Source organism: Podarcis tiliguerta (assembly GCF_965153285.1).
Source record: "Podarcis tiliguerta genome assembly, chromosome: 5".
NCBI lineage: Eukaryota > Metazoa > Chordata > Lepidosauria > Squamata > Lacertidae > Podarcis > Podarcis tiliguerta.
In genome coordinates this window covers 50913395-50932125 of record NC_139538.1, presented here as the reverse complement: position 1 = coordinate 50932125, position 18731 = coordinate 50913395, and the positions used below count along the sequence as shown (strand labels likewise).

General features: G+C 48.7%; 1 protein-coding gene across 1 annotated transcript; it reads right to left on the bottom strand.

Annotated features, from left to right (window-relative positions):
- Positions 1-2874: 2874 nt before the first annotated feature.
- EMX2 (empty spiracles homeobox 2) lies at positions 2875-13471 on the bottom strand. The gene is made up of 3 exons (XM_083441183.1): positions 13036-13471; positions 10015-10199; positions 2875-4479 (listed from the first exon to the last, which is right to left on the bottom strand). The coding sequence occupies exons 1-3, from the start codon at positions 13430-13432 to the stop codon at positions 4312-4314; spliced, it is 750 nt and encodes a 249-aa protein (XP_083297309.1). The 5' UTR covers positions 13433-13471; the 3' UTR covers positions 2875-4311.
- Positions 13472-18731: the final 5260 nt, after the last annotated feature.

Below are 18731 nucleotides of genomic sequence, written 5' to 3'. Positions count from 1 at the left end.
GCGGCCTGCGTAATCCGGCCGCACTTTAAAAGAGATGAATTAATAAAGCAAATGAGGACTTAATAATTCCGAGCGTCCTGCTTCTTATGGAAACGGGGGCGGAGGGGGGGGTGGAGAGAGAGAGAGGGAGAGAGAGAGAAAAGTGCGCCCAAATTGTTTGCAGTGGATCAAGGCGAGCCGCCTTTTGCTTCACTTTCTTTATCTTAATTCCGACTTGAAAAGATATAATTATCTAGTTTGAACAGAGCTGCTATCAAATCCTTCTTTAGGCAGGGAAGGGGGAAGCTGGAGTGGGCTGCAGTGTTCTGAGCCGCTCGGTGGAGCCTGAGATAGCGAGTAATGAAGTTGTGGAGTCCTCAGATACAAAGGGCATTAACCTCATTAGCATGAAACCTTTTCTTCTAGCCATTGTGGGACTCTTTCAGACTCCTAATCCCCCCTATTTTCAAAGCTTGGTTTGTAATAAAGCTTTTAGGGGTTTCCCTCCCCCCCCCCCCAAAGCTAATAGCATTCTCTGAAGATTTTATTGCTGTTACGCTACATAGGACGCTTAATATATATTTTTTCTTCTTCTTCTCCCCTTTCCTTCAATCTCCTCTCTCTCCCCCCTTTTTTGCGGTTTAAGGGAAGAAAGAGGGGAAATTTATTTATTTATTTATCGGAAGCGAGAAGCTCCTGCATCTCGCAGAGGGGGAAAAATAAGCTGTTCCAAAAAAAAAAATAAAAAAAAAATCAAGATAGGAAACCATTTCGAGGACTAAAGACTAGGAAGATGGGTAATGTGTGGAGAGGTTTTTTTTAAAAAATGAAATGAAATGAAATGAAACAATTGTTTATTTTATAGCAGGGAATTTTTTTTTTTAAGGTACTAAAGAAATTAAACTCCCGTGGCCCGATTTTATTGGAAGAGGCGTTTTAAAAGGGAGAGACAGAGAGAGGAGGAGGAGGAGAAGAAAGGCTGGGGGAGGGGAAAGAATGAGAGATGAAGGAGGAGGAGGAGAAAGGAAAGAGAAAGGCGAAGAGAAGTTTACCTTAGGAGTTTGGCTCCTAGATGTGGAGTGGGAAACGGCGGGGTTGAAGGGACAGAAGAGGGAATTTCTCCCAGGGCACCTTCTCTTTCTCACTGCTCTCTGGGTGGAAAGTCACCCATTAGGATCGAAAGGAGAAACAAAGAACGGTCATTATAATTATTATGATTAATCATCATCATTGTTTTTTAAAGGCCTAAAAAAGAAAAGAACCCGACCCGGACCTTTTAAACCGAATTTCCATAGCGCCATATACTGGACAAGCACGTGCGCGGAATGCCTAATCTGAACTTTCAAGGCAGGATGCTGAACAAAGCTGGTATTTTCGCGACGCATTGTAACTTCGCCTTATCACAGTGTAAAGGGTAGTCAGATTGTCCTAAATTATGTCCAACTAGCCCCCCTGGATCCACGGATTAAGAGATTAAAGGAGACCACTGGGCAATGGCTCCTCTTTCCCCTTCATATTCCTGGTATGATAATTGCCTAAACTGATTTGCACTTCGACAAAAAAGTCTTTGTAGCTGGAACACTGCAGACGAGGTTTGCGCTGTCAATGGAAAGAAAACTGATTAATGCAGCCTATCAGGCTAAGGAGCAAATGAAGCATGAATTAATTTTTTTGTTGGGGGGGAGGGGGGAAAACCAACAACCTGGGGCACCCCCAGAAAGCCAGCTAGCTTCCTCAAGGATTAGGGGAAACTTTTTACCCTTTTCTTTTTCAAGTTGGCAACCCTCCCTTCCCCTTCCTATGTCCCCACCTCGCTCTCTCTCGGAAAGTATAAACATTAATACGACAAGGAAACAAATAAAAATCCAACCAGCTTCTCCTGCTCCCAAGGAATACTTGCCAGCCTGCTACAGCTGTGAAACGCCTCGTTTTAGACTTGCTTCTAAAGCGTCGTGCTACGCTTATCCTAAAAACATGCCAGAAGCAGCGCAATCCTTATCCGCGTCTACTCAACTGAGTCAGACCGGGGACGCATTCTCAAGTTAAGTGAGTGTAAAGCTGCAGGAAGTTCGGGTGGAATTGAAAAGAGTTTGCTTGCGTGTGTTGGAGGCCCGGTTAAAAAGAAGGAACGGAACCGCGATGCCAGGTTTTAAAGAAAGCAAAATGACCAAATGAGCTCTATACTCGGAAGTATATACGGAAGTAAATTCGCGTTGATTCAAGTGGAGCCTCCGATTTAACAAAGCTGTCCTTGACTAATAGGTACCTGGACTCGCCAGCAGAGCGATCAACAAGCCAGTGTTAGAGAGTATTTGGATTTCTACCGGAACTAAAACAACAGCTATGCAAACGCGCCCACGAAGGAGAGCCCATTTATTTCCAGGAAAGATTACTTCCGATTACTGTGATTTGATAGGAGTACAATCAAGGGGCCCTCTCTCTCTCTCTCTCTCTCTCTCTCTCACACACACACACACACACACACACACACACACACACCCCCGAGTTTGCCACCGCGTAGGCGCTGCACAGTCAGGGCAGGCAGTTAATTCTGACTTTCTGGTGCCTGCACGTGCATGGCACACGAATTCACACCCACACGTTTTCGTGAAATCCATAATACATTTTTAGATGCACACATAGAAATTTAGTTGGGCCGGTTCTGACATACTGTAGAAAAAGTCCTCCGTTTGCTCTGGGGACGGTTTGGGGGAGGAATGCGTTTGATGGTCAGGATGAGGAGACCTCTATTGGGCTTCCCTGTTATTTCAACGTCTCCTGAGGGGTGGCTGCCTGTTGCTAGCATCAAATCAAGGTCATCGGGTCTATGGGCCAGCAGAGAAGAGATAAGTGGCAGGGACTTAACCTTTCCGAAGGGAAAAACTGTGCTTAAAGTTGTTAGGCCATATTGATAAATCTTTATTGACAAAATATTGACATTGAGATACTTCTTGGAAGTATATAGTGTGTTAGAATTCTAACAAATTAAACACAAAAAACACAAAAATATTTACATTCTGGTAAAGAAGACATTAAGGAAACATTTGTCATTTTTAGTAGCTCTATAATCTTGGATCATCAACATCAGTGCTTGAAATTTGTCCCCAATGAAAACGGGCCTGGGTCGAAATGATTTCTACAGAGGGATCTGCAAGATCCCTGGCTCCTTCTGAAGTCCTGCGGGAGTTTGAGTACAAACCCCCAACCAAGGAGAAGGGGGGGAATCGAAGTTTTAGAATGTGGGGACTAGTTTCTTTAAATCTCTCTTTTTATTATTGTCTGTTTTTGCAGCAAAAGTTCCCTTCCCCACCCCTCCACCCTCAACAACCCATCCCCTTTTTTCTTTTTCAAAGGTTATATCCATTGGGGGGAGGGGGAAGCAAAAACAAAATTAAAAAAATAAAATAAAAAATTAGAATTTGTTACCGCTACTTCATTGAGTTTTCACAACCACGTTGACGCCAGAAGTTATCATAAAAAGGTTTACAGACTGCACAGTTTCTCGTAAAATAAATTTAAAAAGCACACAGAACCTGTCTCTGAGGAGGGGAGGGGGGGAAGCGCAGTTCATGTCTGACTTTAGGGACCATTAAAAAAAAAAGGCCCTACCCCCCCCTCCTTCTTCTTCCCCCTCCCGCGAGGTTTGTAGAATTTTTAAAAAGAAAGCATGCAGTTCAAGTTTCTCTGAAACAGGTGTGTCGATTTTGGCTGGGTATGGGATCCTCTCTCCTAAAAAAAGCCTGGGAGACACTCGGAATCATCATTAATAAGAACAAAATCCCTCGTCAACTGCAAAGTGTCCCGGTACGGTTGCGTGTGTATGCGATCCCTTTAAAAATTTGGAGCGATCTGAGTTCGAATGGCGAGAAACGGAATATTGGTCAATCACCTCGTCTTGGTGGTTTGGCTTTGATTGACAGATTCCCCTCCCCCCCTCCCTTCTTTTTTTTGCGCTTAAAACAAAATTGTACCAAAGCAGGACCAGCCAAGGCCCCCACCCTTGATGGACTGACTTCTGGGCTGGCTTAAACTGGCCGGCCGGCTCTCGCCCCCTCTCAAACTGCCCCTCTCTAAAACAGAAACAAAAACAAACAAAAACAGAAAAACAGAAAAACGAGAATCGCCTGGTGGGATCCAGCCTGGTTGCTGTCCCTCGCCCTGGCCGCGCCACTCACTTTCCTGCGGTTGTCGCGAGCCTTTAACACTTGAGTTGTTCGTGGGAAAGTCTGTTAAGTGCCAGCCGGGAGTTTTGCCGCCGCCGCCGCCGCTTCGTCGTCGTCGTCTTTTTATTATTACTATTATTGTGTGTGTGTTTTTAAAGTGGGAGATGATTTAATCGTCCGACGTGACGTCGATCTCCTCCGGGCTGGCTTGTTTGGTGGCGATCCTCCACCGGTTAATATGATGAGTCCCCTTTTTCTTTTGTTGGGAGTCCGAGCCTTCCTCTTCCAACTTCTGCCGCTTGAACTTTGTCCTTCGGTTCTGAAACCAAACTTTTACCTGCAGAAAGGGAAACAACACAGGCAGGGCTGTCAGCTCCCTGGCGGCGGATGTGCGGGGCCTAAGGGTCTCTCACTCACTTACACACACACACACACACACACACACACACTGGGCGGTTTCTGCACCTTTACCGGGTCCACTGCAGAAAGAGAATAAGCCTCGCTTCGGAAACAGGTCTCCTGATGGTATACACCAGGTAGACATGTCTGTCTCGGGTAAAATGAACACAGCATAGCAGCAGTGGGACATTCTCGCCCTAGCAGCACCCACTAACCCGGCAACAACGACCCTGTGCGCGTGAACTCAAGTAGGGGTTACTTTGATGATTATTTAATGTATTTGCATCCCGTCTTTTTTCTCCCCAATTCAAGGCGGCTTACAACAGTTAAAAATCTTCATTATAAAACGCAAAGCGCTAAAACAAACTAATTGCTTCTGAGTTAGGCACAAGGTCGGGTTTGAAATCGATTAAAAAAAAAAAAAAAGTATTTAGGTCAGGCACTCCAAGCTTCCTAATTTCCCCTCCCTGACTTCGATACCTTCTCCTTGGAAATGCTATGTGGCCACGCAGTGCGATCCTATGGCTGTTCGCTTGGAAGGGTCCGGGCTGTGCTCAGTCTGCTCTTAAGCAACCGCGTGGACTAAACACAGCTTTGTTCAGATTCGGAGAATCCTCTGGCTATAGCGGGACTGGAGGAGATGTGGCGTTTCTCGCCTGCTTTGCATGCTTACTGGGAAGTAAACGCCATATAAATTAATGGGACTTCCTGTTGCTTAGACAGACAATGCCCGGATCAAAGGCAATCTCGTTGACTTCACGGGAGCTCACCTCCTGCCTCGCCTAGGACTCAGTTAAGCCGCAGTAATTGGGGTTTTAAGACTAATCCCCCACTTTGAGCGCAGCCCTTGGAAATGCGCCCCCACTGATTTCAACTTAGGACTGCAGCTTTTCACCCCGATTCTGAACTCATTTGTGGCATTACATTCCATATGAAATCAATAAGGGTTCACGTCCCAGGAAAACAACAACAACAAATCGTTTAGGATCCTCGTGCCGATGCATCTCGCTTCAGCTCCGCTGTGGATCGCACTGGGAGAATTGGATTTTGAATTTCAGTGTAAACAAGTGACTGCAGTGGAGATCTGGCTGCAAGCCTTTACTCCGAAGCAGAGGCTACAGCTATGGCGATCCTCTCTTTTTGCACGCGGTGGCCCCGTCGCGCTGAGAGCCGGAAGTGTAACTATGGAGACGCGAAGGCGGGGCACGGCCCAGACAAGGAGCCTCTCCCTTTTCCCTCCCCAGGTGCAAGCAGCCCTCGTGTGCAGAGGTTGACACGCGATCAGGAACCCCAGAAGATCCTGCCGGCGTCTCCGCCCTGGATGTATTTTCGCTCAACTCAGGAGAACACCGAGTCTATGCTCCTCCACTTACTTACTCCAGAGTAGTCATTAGAGCCCATCCTAATGCCTGGGGGGATCTGCAACTTATAGGCAGCGCACGTCTGATCTTCCTTATAACCCCAGTGAACCGTAGGCCCAAAGGCTGCACTCGGAAACAAGTCCGCTAGCCTTAAAAAGTGATTTTACTGCCAAATAAGTTCGCTTGTTTACTGTATAGCCTTACATTCCGATCCTAAATAAGTTGGCTTGGAAAGGAGCCCCGTGGATTCAGCCAGACTGACTTCCATTCTGAGCAGAAATTGAGATTGCCCATTCCCATATACACGCAGGTCCCTATATACAGCCCTCAAATTTACACCGCCTGGCTGGCTTCAGAAAGAAGCTGTGCATGTGACCTACTAGCAGAAAGGACAATATTTTGTGGCGTCCCGTCCCCCCCCCCTCCCGTATCTGTATGTGTGTGATCTGCCACTCTGTGGCAGTCAGGTCTGCACGATGCTCCTATACATATATGCATTGCAATGTACACTTCTTGTGCAGATGGGGACCCATTCGCCCATACTATCTGCTACAGATGTGTTTTAGAAACACCGCACGTACTCCGACTCGCTTTGCTCTCACACGTGTATTCCGTGCACCTACGAATGGTGCGTGTGTGAATGCCGTGTCCCGGCCTCTCCTCTCAAGCTCACATATTTCCTCTCCAGGCAGCTCTCTCTTGATACTCGTGTCAACTGCACTTCGCATTACAAACGGTGGGATTGAGAAGAACATTGAGAGTTCTAAGGGCATTTCCCCCTTCCCCGCCCTCAAATATTAATCGCATCGGCAGCCATTCGAAATCAAGCAATTAACCAAACCGAGATGGTTGCATTTTTTTAATCTTCACCACCACTTATCTCATAACCGGTTTTATATAAATCTAACGTCCGTGTTTATAAACTCATGGCTGTAAAACTCTTCTTTCAGCCTGGTCTTTAAAACCTACAGTATGGATATATTTTCCTAGGGAGCTGAACCCGGTTTCAGGTTTTAAAGGTGGAGGAGGGGGGAACTATTCAACCTTAATTAAATATAATAAAAGGGGGAAGCTGAAGAGCTGCGTTAATTAAGTAGGAGGTTCGAATTTTGCCTGCTCTAAATCGACGTGTCTTTTGTACCCGGAGCCTGCCTGCCTCATCATCAAAGGGGCAAGAAGAACCTATTTCCCGGTTCTTCTTCGGTGACAGCAGCCCGGGTTGCAAGCCATATGGGGAAGCCCTTCAAGTATCTCGGGGAAGGGGGTGGGAAGAAGGGAAGCCCCCTACGAATTTGCTTTGGCTCGCCTAAATCTGAATTAAACATAACCAGCTGACCCTGTCAGTCATTTAATTGCAGATCTTATTGATCCCGAAATTATCTCCAAAGAGAGAGGGACACACACACACACGGACACACACACACGATCCTCGTTGCGGCCAAAAGTAAACACGGTTCGGCTTTTTTTTTTTTTTTTTTTAAGCACTTTCTGCTCTGATTCGGCCTGAAAATGCCTGATAAAGACGCTGCCCGTAAAGGGAGGGGAGGACGTAAATCCGAAAACGGGACCATTTTAATAAGCTCCTTTAACCCGCTTCGCTGCCCCTTCAGAAGCCCTTCGCTGCCAGACGCCCCCCACCCTTCCCTCTCCCCACATCTCGGCCGCATTTTCATATTCTTAAAAAAAAAAAAAAAGCCTCCCATTTAAAATAGCTGAGCGGGGGGATATACAAGGGCGAGTTTAATTCGCTTTTCAGTTTGCTAATTGAAGGGGACGACGGTTCATTTCTCCACGCCTGGTCTCCAAAGGGGCGCTCGTTTTGTCGGGGGCTGGAGGCCTGACACCGCCACAATAGACCCCGACCAGCTTCGGAATCAAGCGGGACAAAGACCACCTTAAATACGGCCTTTGCCAGTGGAAATCAGGCTGTGACCAGGCCCTTGTTCGGCGAACCTCATCAAAGGGGCGACCCATTTACTGGGGGTTTTGTTAGGGGAGACATCTTTAAAACAAAAGGCCCGGCCCTCTTTAAGGCGCCCCCAAAGAAAGGCAGGAAAAGGGGACGGGGGGGGGAGAGTGAGAGAGAATGAGGAGGGGGGGCCGAAAGTGTTACAACTTAATCCGACCAAAGAACGTTACTGTTTACTGGGAACTTTGAACTAAGCTGCGCCTATTTTTCCTTCTTCTCTGCCTTGCTCCCCCCTCTTCGCTTCCTTGAAACGCAGAGCCCCGGAGAGAACATTCCTTTCGAAATAGGCCCGGCGTCTTGGAAAGAGAGAAAAGCGTTTGGAAAAGGCCATCGAACTTCTGTTAAGGGAGGAGAGCAGTAACAAAAGCCTCTGAAAATCGAGATATTTGAAAGGGGGGGGGGAGGCCAGAGACGGAGCCCCTCAAGCAAACAAACAAACAGAAAAGAAGAACGACGGCATGCATCCTAAACAAAAAACCCGAGCAGCCAAACCAACTATCTGGTTTGAAACGTACGCACATATATACAGCAAGGCAGCTGGGCAGTCGAACAGATTAATTTGATCTGATCTCGCGCGCACACACACTGCAAGGTTCACACAATTGATCTTTCTGCCTGGCACACTCTCCAAGAAACGAGCGCAAGTCTCATCTGGGCGACTGTCAAACAACGCCATTCTTCCCATCGCCGGATCGCCCTCCGCACCAGCTTTTTGATGTGGTCTTTCCCCCCCCCCCTACCCAAACCTTATCATTCTATTTCACTGGCACAATTTGCTGGAGGGTCAGCGGGACATACGCCGTTGGCAGGGAAGGGCTTCAAAAAAGAAAAAAAGGGGGGGGGGAGACAACGACCAATATTGCCAGCCCCCTGGAAATAAAACGTCCGGTCCGCAGCACAGTTAAAGACGGGATTTTTAAAGCGGTTTTGTTGCTCTGATGCAAAATGCAGGGGGGTTTTGGGGAGTCCAGTTAACACGCAAAGAACCTTGCGGCTAACACGGTTGTTGGGGCATAAGCTCTCCTGGATTCAAGCCCGCTTCATCAAATTGAACACGTGAGTGTGTGTAGATATATATTTATCACACATTTAAAATGCGTAGTATTTAACGTCGGGCTGGGTCAATAGAACGTCACTAGAAAGTATTCGAAACACTTTCGCTCAGAGTCTACTTCTGCCGAAATGGAAGCGAAATGTATTCAGGTTGGGAGTGAGAAAGGGTTTAATTATTGTTACTTTGGTGTAAATGGGGGAATGGATTAAACTATATGGAGGGACCGACCATAGCGGAGTTAACTGTATGGAGGAACCTACTTTCAATTTCAGAAGTAAACAAGGGGGGGGGGGAGAGAACTCCCAACTTTCCGCTTGAGGTCTCTCTGTCTATAGTTTGAAATCGTTTAAATCCTACATTCAGGAAAAAAGACACAACGAACAGAGCCCATTTCCCAAACCAAGTCTGCTCCTCGAATAACAAAGCAAACGCTCCCTTTGCACTGCGCAGTTTCACAAACTATAAAACCAAACCAAACCAAAAATCGATTGGATAGTTCTCAGCCATAAACACACATTAAATATTTCAAAACTCATGATTTTTTTTAATTAAATGGAGTTCAATTTAGAAATGCAATTTATTTCTCCACCTTCAAATTTGACCCTGGATAATCCCAACGGTATGATCCGGAAGCTATTTAAACCGAACTACCTTGATAGAAGATGATAAAAATCTTGTTCATGCCGCTGGGGCGAAATATCCTGTTACTTTGGCTTAAACAGGTAGCCTCTAGATCTACAGTAATAATAATTGACATAACATACATTTTTCTAATACAGTAACAATACCAATAATACTCCACGAGCTTCCTGAAACAAAACAAAACAAATCTTTGGAAAAAGATCCAGAATGCTTTTGTGATGGGGAGGAAAGAAAGATTCGCGGCAGCCAACACACAGGGACAGAGTTTAGAATTCCCACGTTAGCCTAGACCTCTATCTTCTTACAGGTGAACCTGGCTTCTCCCGCCCCCCGCAGCCCCTGCAAACTCAACCCAGGGCGGTGGGGGTTTGTTCAGAGGCCCAGGCCTTGTCTTTGAGCGCGCGCCGGAGCGGCCTGCCGGATAGAGACGCTCCCCCTGCACCTCACCTGAGTTTCTGTGAGACTGAGGCTGTGCGCCAGTTGCTTCCTCTCTGCCCCTACGACGTAGTGATTTTTCTCAAAAGCGTGCTCCAGTCTCAGTAACTGGGAAGGGGAAAAGGCGGTGCGGATCCGTTTGGGCTTCCTGGCTAGTGCATTGTGCAAGAGGAAACTCTCCGGGCTGGTTTCATTGCCTGGATCGCGAGACAAAAAAAAAAAAAAAGACATTCATGAGCCAAGCAAGCCTACTTATTAGCATTTTGCATCTCTAATCGAAGGTGGAGGGGGGAGGGGAGGGGAGGGGGAAACTTGAAGCGGAAAGTCTTCCCATTATTTTAAACCTTTCTGTCTTTGGCACCTTTGCTTGGAAGTGATTTCCCTACTTAACATGTGCTTAAATTCTCACCCAGCAGACTGACTTTTTTTGGGGGGGGGGAGGAGGGAAGGAGAGAGGGAGAGAGACAAAAGGTGCGGACCCTGTAAGATCAGAACGAAAGTAACATTCATTCAGAGAATGTCTCCCAGGGAAGAAAGCGACGGAGAGGAAAGGCCAATTGGTCTGCTTCATATATCTTTTAAAAAAAACAAAAACTCTGGGTATTTGAAGGAACGCGTGGGGGGGGGGGAGGTTAGGTGTGCAAGGGGGAGGGGGGACAGCTGACTTCCGATTAAGGGGGAAAGAGCCCCCTCAATACAAGAAAGCAACTAATTATTTCACAAGGAAATTAATCTCGCCAACATTCAGCGAGCTAAAGAGCAGAATTCGCAACCATCTTCTAGGAAACCCCAATTTCGAAAAATGGCACCCCCTCTCTTCCTTCAAGGAGTTTCCTACCATCCTATTCTGACACCGCCTTTTACATGCAGGTAGTTCCTTAAAAATAAAATAAAAATCCGCACAAGAACCATCTTTTCGAAGACCTGCACCAGGTATAAAGTCGCCACCCTCGACCGCCTTGAAAACTTCCAGCAGGAAGAGCTGCTTTGGCGAACATCTGCCAAAGCAAAAAGAACCAGACTCATCCTTTTAAATGGGGATGGGGGCTGAAAATGGGAGAAGAGGAGGGCGGGGGCTCTCTTTCCAGTGCCCGCAGAGCCGCCGCGTTTGTCATCTGTCAATTGCTGGAATAGTTTCCTCGCCAGGCTTTTTGCAGATACACCCGCCATCCCCACAATCGCTCTACCTATTTTTGGGCCTCGGTCGTTTCACCCGACGCGGGGCCACAATAACAAGGCAGGCAAATCCCTCCTTTGCGATGGAGCCTCCTTCAGAAAGCTGCTCACGACAGCGGGGGAAATGACTGGGTGAACGAAACCCCTCATTTCCCACCGAGAGGTTATAACGATAATACTAATAACCCTAATCGACTCTCTCCCTCCCTTCCCTCCCCCCCCCCCCTATCTTGGAAACCATTCCATTTCAAAAGAGGTGTTTGCATGGATTCCCAACCCCTTTGGTTACTCCTTATTGCACTTTGTAAAATTAATTGATTTTGGGGGGAACTTAGCAAGGAAGTTAATAAAACTAGTGGGATACAAACAAACGCGGTTTCTGGGTCTCCAGAAGCTCCAGGTCTTAGCAGGACAAATACCCCACAGTTTAAAGACAGGTAGGAGGGTCTCCTTTGACTGAGTGAGGGCCACACTTCCTTATCACCCTTCAAACTCGTTTTTATAACGTTTGGCTTCCCGAAGACAAACGGCTTGTGCTCTCTCTCTCTCTCTTTCTTTCTCTCTGCTGAATTGGGGCGGGGGGGACACACGAAAGCAATATTCTAGCCCTGCCCGTGTGTGCTCTCTCTCTTGTTAGTTTGCGCGTGTAAACCATGGAAAAGTGAAAGGAAGAAAGTTGTTTCTGTACGAAATCCTTTCCCAACTCTTTCCTTGTTTTCGTTATTCTTTTTTTCTGGAAGATGGTCGGGGTGGGCTTATGGGAGATGCAAAAAAAATATTGGGGAAATATTCCAGCGCGATCCCTTTTAAAACAAAAACCACTGAGAATTTAGGAGTCATTGACTTCAAACTGAGCGTTCTTCCCCAGTAAAGTTTCACTGGAGCGTGAATGAGATGGCAGCTGCGGAAGTGCCTTGGAACGGCTATCGGTTTTGTTCCCAAGAAATAAAAGGGGAGCCCGTTTTTCTTTTAAAAAAATTAAACCATCATTAACTCTGCAATTTCGCCTTGTTGTGGGCTATCTTGGGAGCCTCTCAAAGAAAGCTCTTTGACTTGACTCCACATTTCTCTGCTGAAGTTGACTTTGGTTGGGAGGTTAAAAGGATAAATTTACCTGCGAGGTTTTTCTTTAAATCATTTTAAAGTCATAGAAAGAATCGTTTCTGCCCCGCCCACTCCTGCCTTTAGTATTATCAACCCCCTTTGCCCCCACTGTCTCTCTACCTGCCTTTCAGCTCTTATTTCTCTCGCAAGACCTTCGGTTGCTAATTCACTGGAGGGGGGTTGTCCTCTTGAACTCACTCTTTAGGGAAGATCTGGTTTTTTAAAAAAGTTTCAAGGAAAGGGCTGCTGAGACCGACTCATTCCTGAAGCCCCTCGTTCCATAACGATCCTCCTGAAGGGGATCAGGGAGACTGCGGAGGGAATCCATTAGACCAAACTGAGGGAGGGTTACACTGTCTTCCCCTTGATCCCAACCCTTCCTATTCTGCAGCGACAATCGCTCAAGTTAACAACATTCTAAAAAGGAGCACAAACTCGAATTCGCTTCCTCTGCAAATAGTCGCCTTTGCAACGGAACTAAGAGAGGTTCAGAATTTCTGCCCCCTCCCCCAGCCCCACACAGACACCCCTCCACGCCCATCCTCAACTCTCTTTTCGTTGCGTCGCCTAGACAAACGGCCTTTGGAAAAAGAGACGTTTCCTTTCCCGTTTTCTCTGCCTTGGTCGGAGAGATTTCTGCACTTTTCCGGGTCTTCCCGACCCCTTCCCCTCCCTCCAATATGTGCAATAGGAAATCCAGCAGCTGAGGGGGGGGGGTGGAGAGGGAGGCAACCCCCTCCGTCCGGCCCTTACCTTGGAACCGATGGCCCAGATATCTGTATCGGTGTATTAGCCAGGGGTAGAAAGTAGAGGGGTCCCTTTGCTGCGACGCAAAGAGCGGGTGCGGGGAGTGCGAGGCCGGCAGCGGATGCGCGGCCAGGGCGTGAGGCGGAGGCACCGGGTGCACCGGGACGGCGGCCGGATTGGGCGGGTGCGAGACGGCCTCTGCGAAGACCAAGTCCGGGTTGGAGTAGACGCCGCGGCCGCCCGAGTGGAAGCCGTTGAGGAAAGGGTTCATGGGGCTTGCGTTGGCATAGCTCAGCGCCGCCGGCCGGATGGGATCCTCGGCGCGGGAAGCGGGCAACGCAGGGCTGTCTTTGGCCACCAGAGACTCGATGGTGAAGCAGCGCTTCGGCGCCGGTTGAAACATCCTGGCGGCCAAGCGCCCGGCACCGGGGCCTCCGGGCGGCGGGCGCGCCCTCCGCTGCGCCCGCGGCTCCTCCTCGGAGGCGTCGAGGTCCGGCAGAGACGATCGGGGCGCCGGGCCCGCCTAGATCCAGAGTCTGGCAGCCGGGCAGCCGCCCGCGGTGGCAGCGGCAGCAGCAAGAGAGCCGTGCGGCCACATGGAGAGGCGAGCGCCCTGCAAAGCTCTGCGCTCACTTCATCCGCCCGACGGGAAAGCGAAGTGGGGAAGAGAAAAAGTTGCTGGGCGAAGTTCTGCCTTTCTTCTTTTTGCCCTCTTCTCCTCCTCCGCCTCCTCCTCCCTTCCCTCCCGCACCTCCGTCTTGTCCTTTTTTGTGCAGCGCCCAAGGCGGCCCCGGCGAGGTCCAGCGGCAATCCAGCGAGAACGAGGCGAGAGCGCGAGCGAGAGAGCGAGCGAGCTTGCGATCGGGTCCCTTTGCCCAAAGTGGTGCAAACGATTTGTTAGTTCATGAGCCTAATTAGTGCCGAGGATCACATAAACAGCTTCCTCTGAAGCCTGGTAAATGGCTTGATGATTGGTCGCTATTACTCGCCCGGAGGTGGAAGGGGGAGACTCTTTAAAGTGCGTCAGAGGGGAGAGGCGAACTTGTGGCCGGCGCGATCCTGGAGGGATGGATCCGGGCCCGGACTGGAATGGACTCCACCGCTCTGTGCCGGGCGAGAACGGGAAGGAAAGGGGGGGGGTGAAAGTCACGAGAGAGAAGAGAGAGGGGGAAAGTGAGAGAGAGAGACGCAGCAGACGTAGCAGACGCAGCCTGCCAGAGGTCCCACCCGTGTGAGCGGAGTCGAAATCCCTCCAGGATGCAGGTAGGAGCGTGGGAGGTTTCACAACTTTGACGGGGGGGGGGAGGGAGCGGAGGAGGAGGAGGAGGAGGAAGAGGAAGAAGACGACGACTCTTCCTTGGGGTTCAACACCGAGCTCGCTCGCTGGAGCTGGCGAGGAAATCTGGCTTTCCCCAAACAGCCCAACTGAAGAATTGTGGCGAGGATTTTCTCTCGGTGCTGGAAGTGGTGGCAGATGTCTACCGCCTGCTCTCCTCTCCTTCTTCCAGCGCCTTTCGAGTCCGCCCTCTCTGTCGGTTCTGTTTGGGTGCCCCGAGCTGATCTCCAGCCATGGGGTGGCTCGCTTCCCCCTTTCCTCAGAACCGCCCTACAGAGCAGGAAGCCGTCGACTTACTGGAGCTGTTTTCGCCCAGGAAACCTCCAGGAGTTTTCTGCGCCCAGACAAACGCAAAACCCCAAACACCTTTTTGGCGGGGGTGGGGGGGAGCGGGGGTGTGGCTCGCCGCCTTCTGCTGATCTCCAGGGCAGCATGATGACGAGGGAGGAGGGTAGGTGTTGTAGACAAAGCTGGGACTCCGGCAGAGGGACGGGCGGCGAATCCGGCCTTGTCCGCATTTTCGAGATTACCGCGGCGTTTGGGGACGATTTTTAGGGCCGAGTCCTCCCGCTCCCATTGGCTGCTGCGGTCGAATAATTATGATCACATCCTAGTACTGCTGGCTGCTGCTTACTGTTTATTGGTAGTTAAGGATCTATTATCTATTCATCAACCTCCTATTTTTACCAATTACACTCTTCTAAAGTGAAGTACCAGCAGGTATTTTTCACGTTCTCAATTAATGATTAAAAAAAAAATCTGGCGTATTTTAAATCTATTACGCTGCGGTGTGATTTATTTCGAAAGGTGCAGAGGATGCACAGTGGAGTCTACATGGAAATCGGGAGGGGAAAGCTTGTTTCCAAAAGCTTTTAAGTTTTCCCTTTCATGGTTTCTCCAGCACCCCTTTAATATTATTAGTAAAAGCTATTTGATGGAATACTTTTTAAAAATTTTATTTTAAAAAACCCTGATTATCACATTCATTTAAATATAAGTCGAAATATATCCTGCCTTTTCCGTTGTAACTTGTAGGAATCACATTGTCCGGGTAGCAACAAAAACCAAGAACAAAAAACCCAGACTATGTGTCACTAGAGCAATTAGATGAAGACTCTCTCCTTCAGTTGGAGTTACTAAGAACTCAGGGGGTGAATTCATATACTTTCCCCCTATTTTGTGTACAATTTCTCTCTCTCTCTCTCTTTCACACACACACACACACACACACACATACTTGAGAAAGTACAAAGTGCGTTGCTTTTATGCTTACGACCAGATGCCACACAAGCTAGAAATAAATTGGGTATAAATATAAACTCGTAGATGGAGCTTGCATATGGCTAAAATTATTATTAGGCCCTATTAATTATGCAAAAATCCCACCTATTTCTCTCTGCAGCCCATGTGGGTGGAAGTGTGTGGACAGATTAGGAACGCTGGCAGCTGTATGCAACCAAGAAGACAGGAGTGTGTGTGTTTTCTTTAATCTGCCTTTATTCCCTGCGTTTGATGTTTTGGGGTTATCATCATCATCCTGCAATACAATACAACATTCTGGCTACTAAAACTATAAAGTGGTCATTTATTTATTGTGCCTTTAATTGGTTTTTTAAAAAAATCTAAACGGGCAGCGTAAAGACAATGGACAACTCTTTTCAAAGCCGCCTTGCCTTGCCTTCACTCACCGACCCATTTGAAGTTTTTTTTTTAATTAAAAAAAAATCTCGCTTGTCTTTTAAAGGATTAGCTCTCGTCGTAAAGCGACCAATTTCCACTCCTTCCTTCACGCCCAAATGTTATGGAAAGTGAATTTTTAAAGTCCAGCAAAGCGGGGGGGAGTGTGTGTGTGAGATGGGTGTTGGGGTTACAGGCAATCTCAAGAGAAAATTGGACAACGTTAAAATGTCAGATAGCCCAATCCACAACTCAGGTCATCCCTGCGTGTATGTCTGGACTGAAACTCAAGTGACTTTGGTGGGAGCCGCAGCAAGTATTTCACCCTAGTTACATTCTGACATCAAGGAAGTGGGAATGAGCTCATTAATTTCGGTGTAGGTTATTGGGAAGGGGGTGGGGAATTGTGTGTTTCTTAAATCCTTTGGGTAAGGGCGCCCATCTGCGATCCTCAGTGCACTAGTATGAAAGGGCGTTTCGCTGAAATAAGGGGAATTTACAAATGCAAAGAGATTGGAAGGCCCCAGATCTCACCATGATTTACCCGGATGTGTGTGTGTGTGTTTTAATGCCATCAACGGGATGGCGGGGCCAGGAATGCCAGATAAATATACTTCGGATGACCCAGGTGCCAAGTTAGAACCTTAGTCCTGCTATTGTCTGAAACGTTCAAAAGGGATCGCATAGTAGTGGCGAGGAAAATCTAGCCCGGGGCTAAAGGAAGAAAGGCAACCAGCTTAAAAACAGAAAAAAAGAACCCTCCCAAAACAAGCATTGCCCATAGAAAGAAATCTGACTATTTAAATAGCTCCAGCCAGGAGATTTCAGCCTGCCTGTTTTGAACGCGAGAGATGCCTTCAAACGAGTTCCTTAAAAGTTGCTTCTCTGCGCAGGTATAGAAAGATCCCTGTTGTGAATGAATGGCCGGTCTGAGTGGAAGCCTTTGGTCTTTCCATAGCCTCCTAGGTCGCCTGGCGCGCGGCTGAAAAGTCCCCGAATCGTGGCTCTTTATAGATACCCTCTTTGAGCTGGCTTTGCCGCCGGATTCTATGTAAAAGGGGTATCGCGTCCTCTAACAAGATCCGGAGCAGGAAGTCTCGATCCAGCTCACCCCACCTCCCGTTTTTAAACCAAGTGAGTGGAAAACGGAGACCGAACTCGGACGTGGGGAGGGAAGCCCACCATCTCCCCTCGCTGTTTCCCGACAACGCGGCGGCCGGACGGTGCCCTCACCATCCCGCTTCACCGCGCGAGTTTTTCTCGGGCAGAGTTAGGTTTTAGAAAACGCGTCGCTCGCCGCCTTAGGAAACTCTTGCCAGGACATTTCTCTGTGGAAGTTAATAATCGCAGCCCGACATCTCTCTCCTAGGCCGGTGCCTGGCGCGCCCTTTGCTGGAGGCACCGGCAAAAAATTACCATGCAGAATCTGAACTCTGGATTCCAGAAAGGAAAGAGGATCTTTTGCGAGAGGGTTGGCATATTTGTGACAACAACGAGGAGCGGGGGAAGTTGAACCAGAGAAGGCGAGGGGGAAATAGGGCGCTCACTTGACCCTGCTGCCTGTGGGGTTAGAAATTATTTCCCAAAGCCCAACCTTTGCCCTAGTGTTGGCGTTTCTGGCTACCGCCCCGTCTTTTCTGAGACTTCTGGGACCCTCTCCAAGATGAGATCCCTTTTAGCTCCAGATCTGAGTCTTTCCACCTTTGCCTCACAACCCCAGTGATCTTTCTTCTCATCGCACAGTTGTCCACTTCTTTTTAGCCTAATAATAATAATAATAATAATAATAATAATAATAATAATAATAATTCGACCAGCCTGACGAAATAACCCAGAGCCGTCGAGGTCGCTCAGACGCTGCCCAGGCCCAGGCGCCCTTGACTGAAATGGATCAGGATTGCGCCCACAATAAAATGCTGAGCAGGGCCGGGGTGGCGGCTGAGGTGGGGTGGTGGTGGTGGTGGTTCTGGTTGGCTGGGAACTGGAGGGATAATTACGTGGCTTAAATGCACAAGGCAGCTCCTAAATCTCCGCAAATAGATTTAGGCGTGCTGCGAGCCCCCTTTTAAAAGCGTCTTTAGCGCCATAAGCCGGAGCGATTGCGATGGCCCGGGCCTTGCCCTTCTGCCGTTCCTCGGCTGGCGCAGGCAGATCAGACGGGAGCCGAGGTCGGGCCGGGCCGGCGGGATAAAAGAGGCGAGCGGCTGGAAGCCGGACACCAGGCTCGTGGGCAGCGGGTCAGGCCAGGCGGCCCCCGCCCGAGGCTCGCAAGCTGCTTTGCGCAGCGCGCAGGTGGATTAGCTGTCCGAGGTGAGAGCGAGACCTCCAGCCAAAGCGAATTGCAATTCCCCACCTTCCTCTGTTCCCAAACCTCAACAGGCACAGAGGAATCCAAGAAGCCTGGGATCCTCTCGGGTCCAGATTCCCAGAACGATCCCCCTGCCTCCTTGAACAGAATGGAGCGTCCCTACCCCATTTTTCATGGAGCCTCTTTAGGATGGGGGTAACGGCTTATTTCTCCTGGTACTGCCCTTCTCTCTGGGTTTGCTGGGGGAAGATGCGCGGGATTGGGGGGTTTGTGCGTGAGAGCGATAATCGATCTGCTAGTTGCCATTCTCTCTGCAAACTTCCCAAGTTGCTCCTCTCTCTTTCAGATCCAAGTTAACATTCACAAATCTCTTCCTATCCC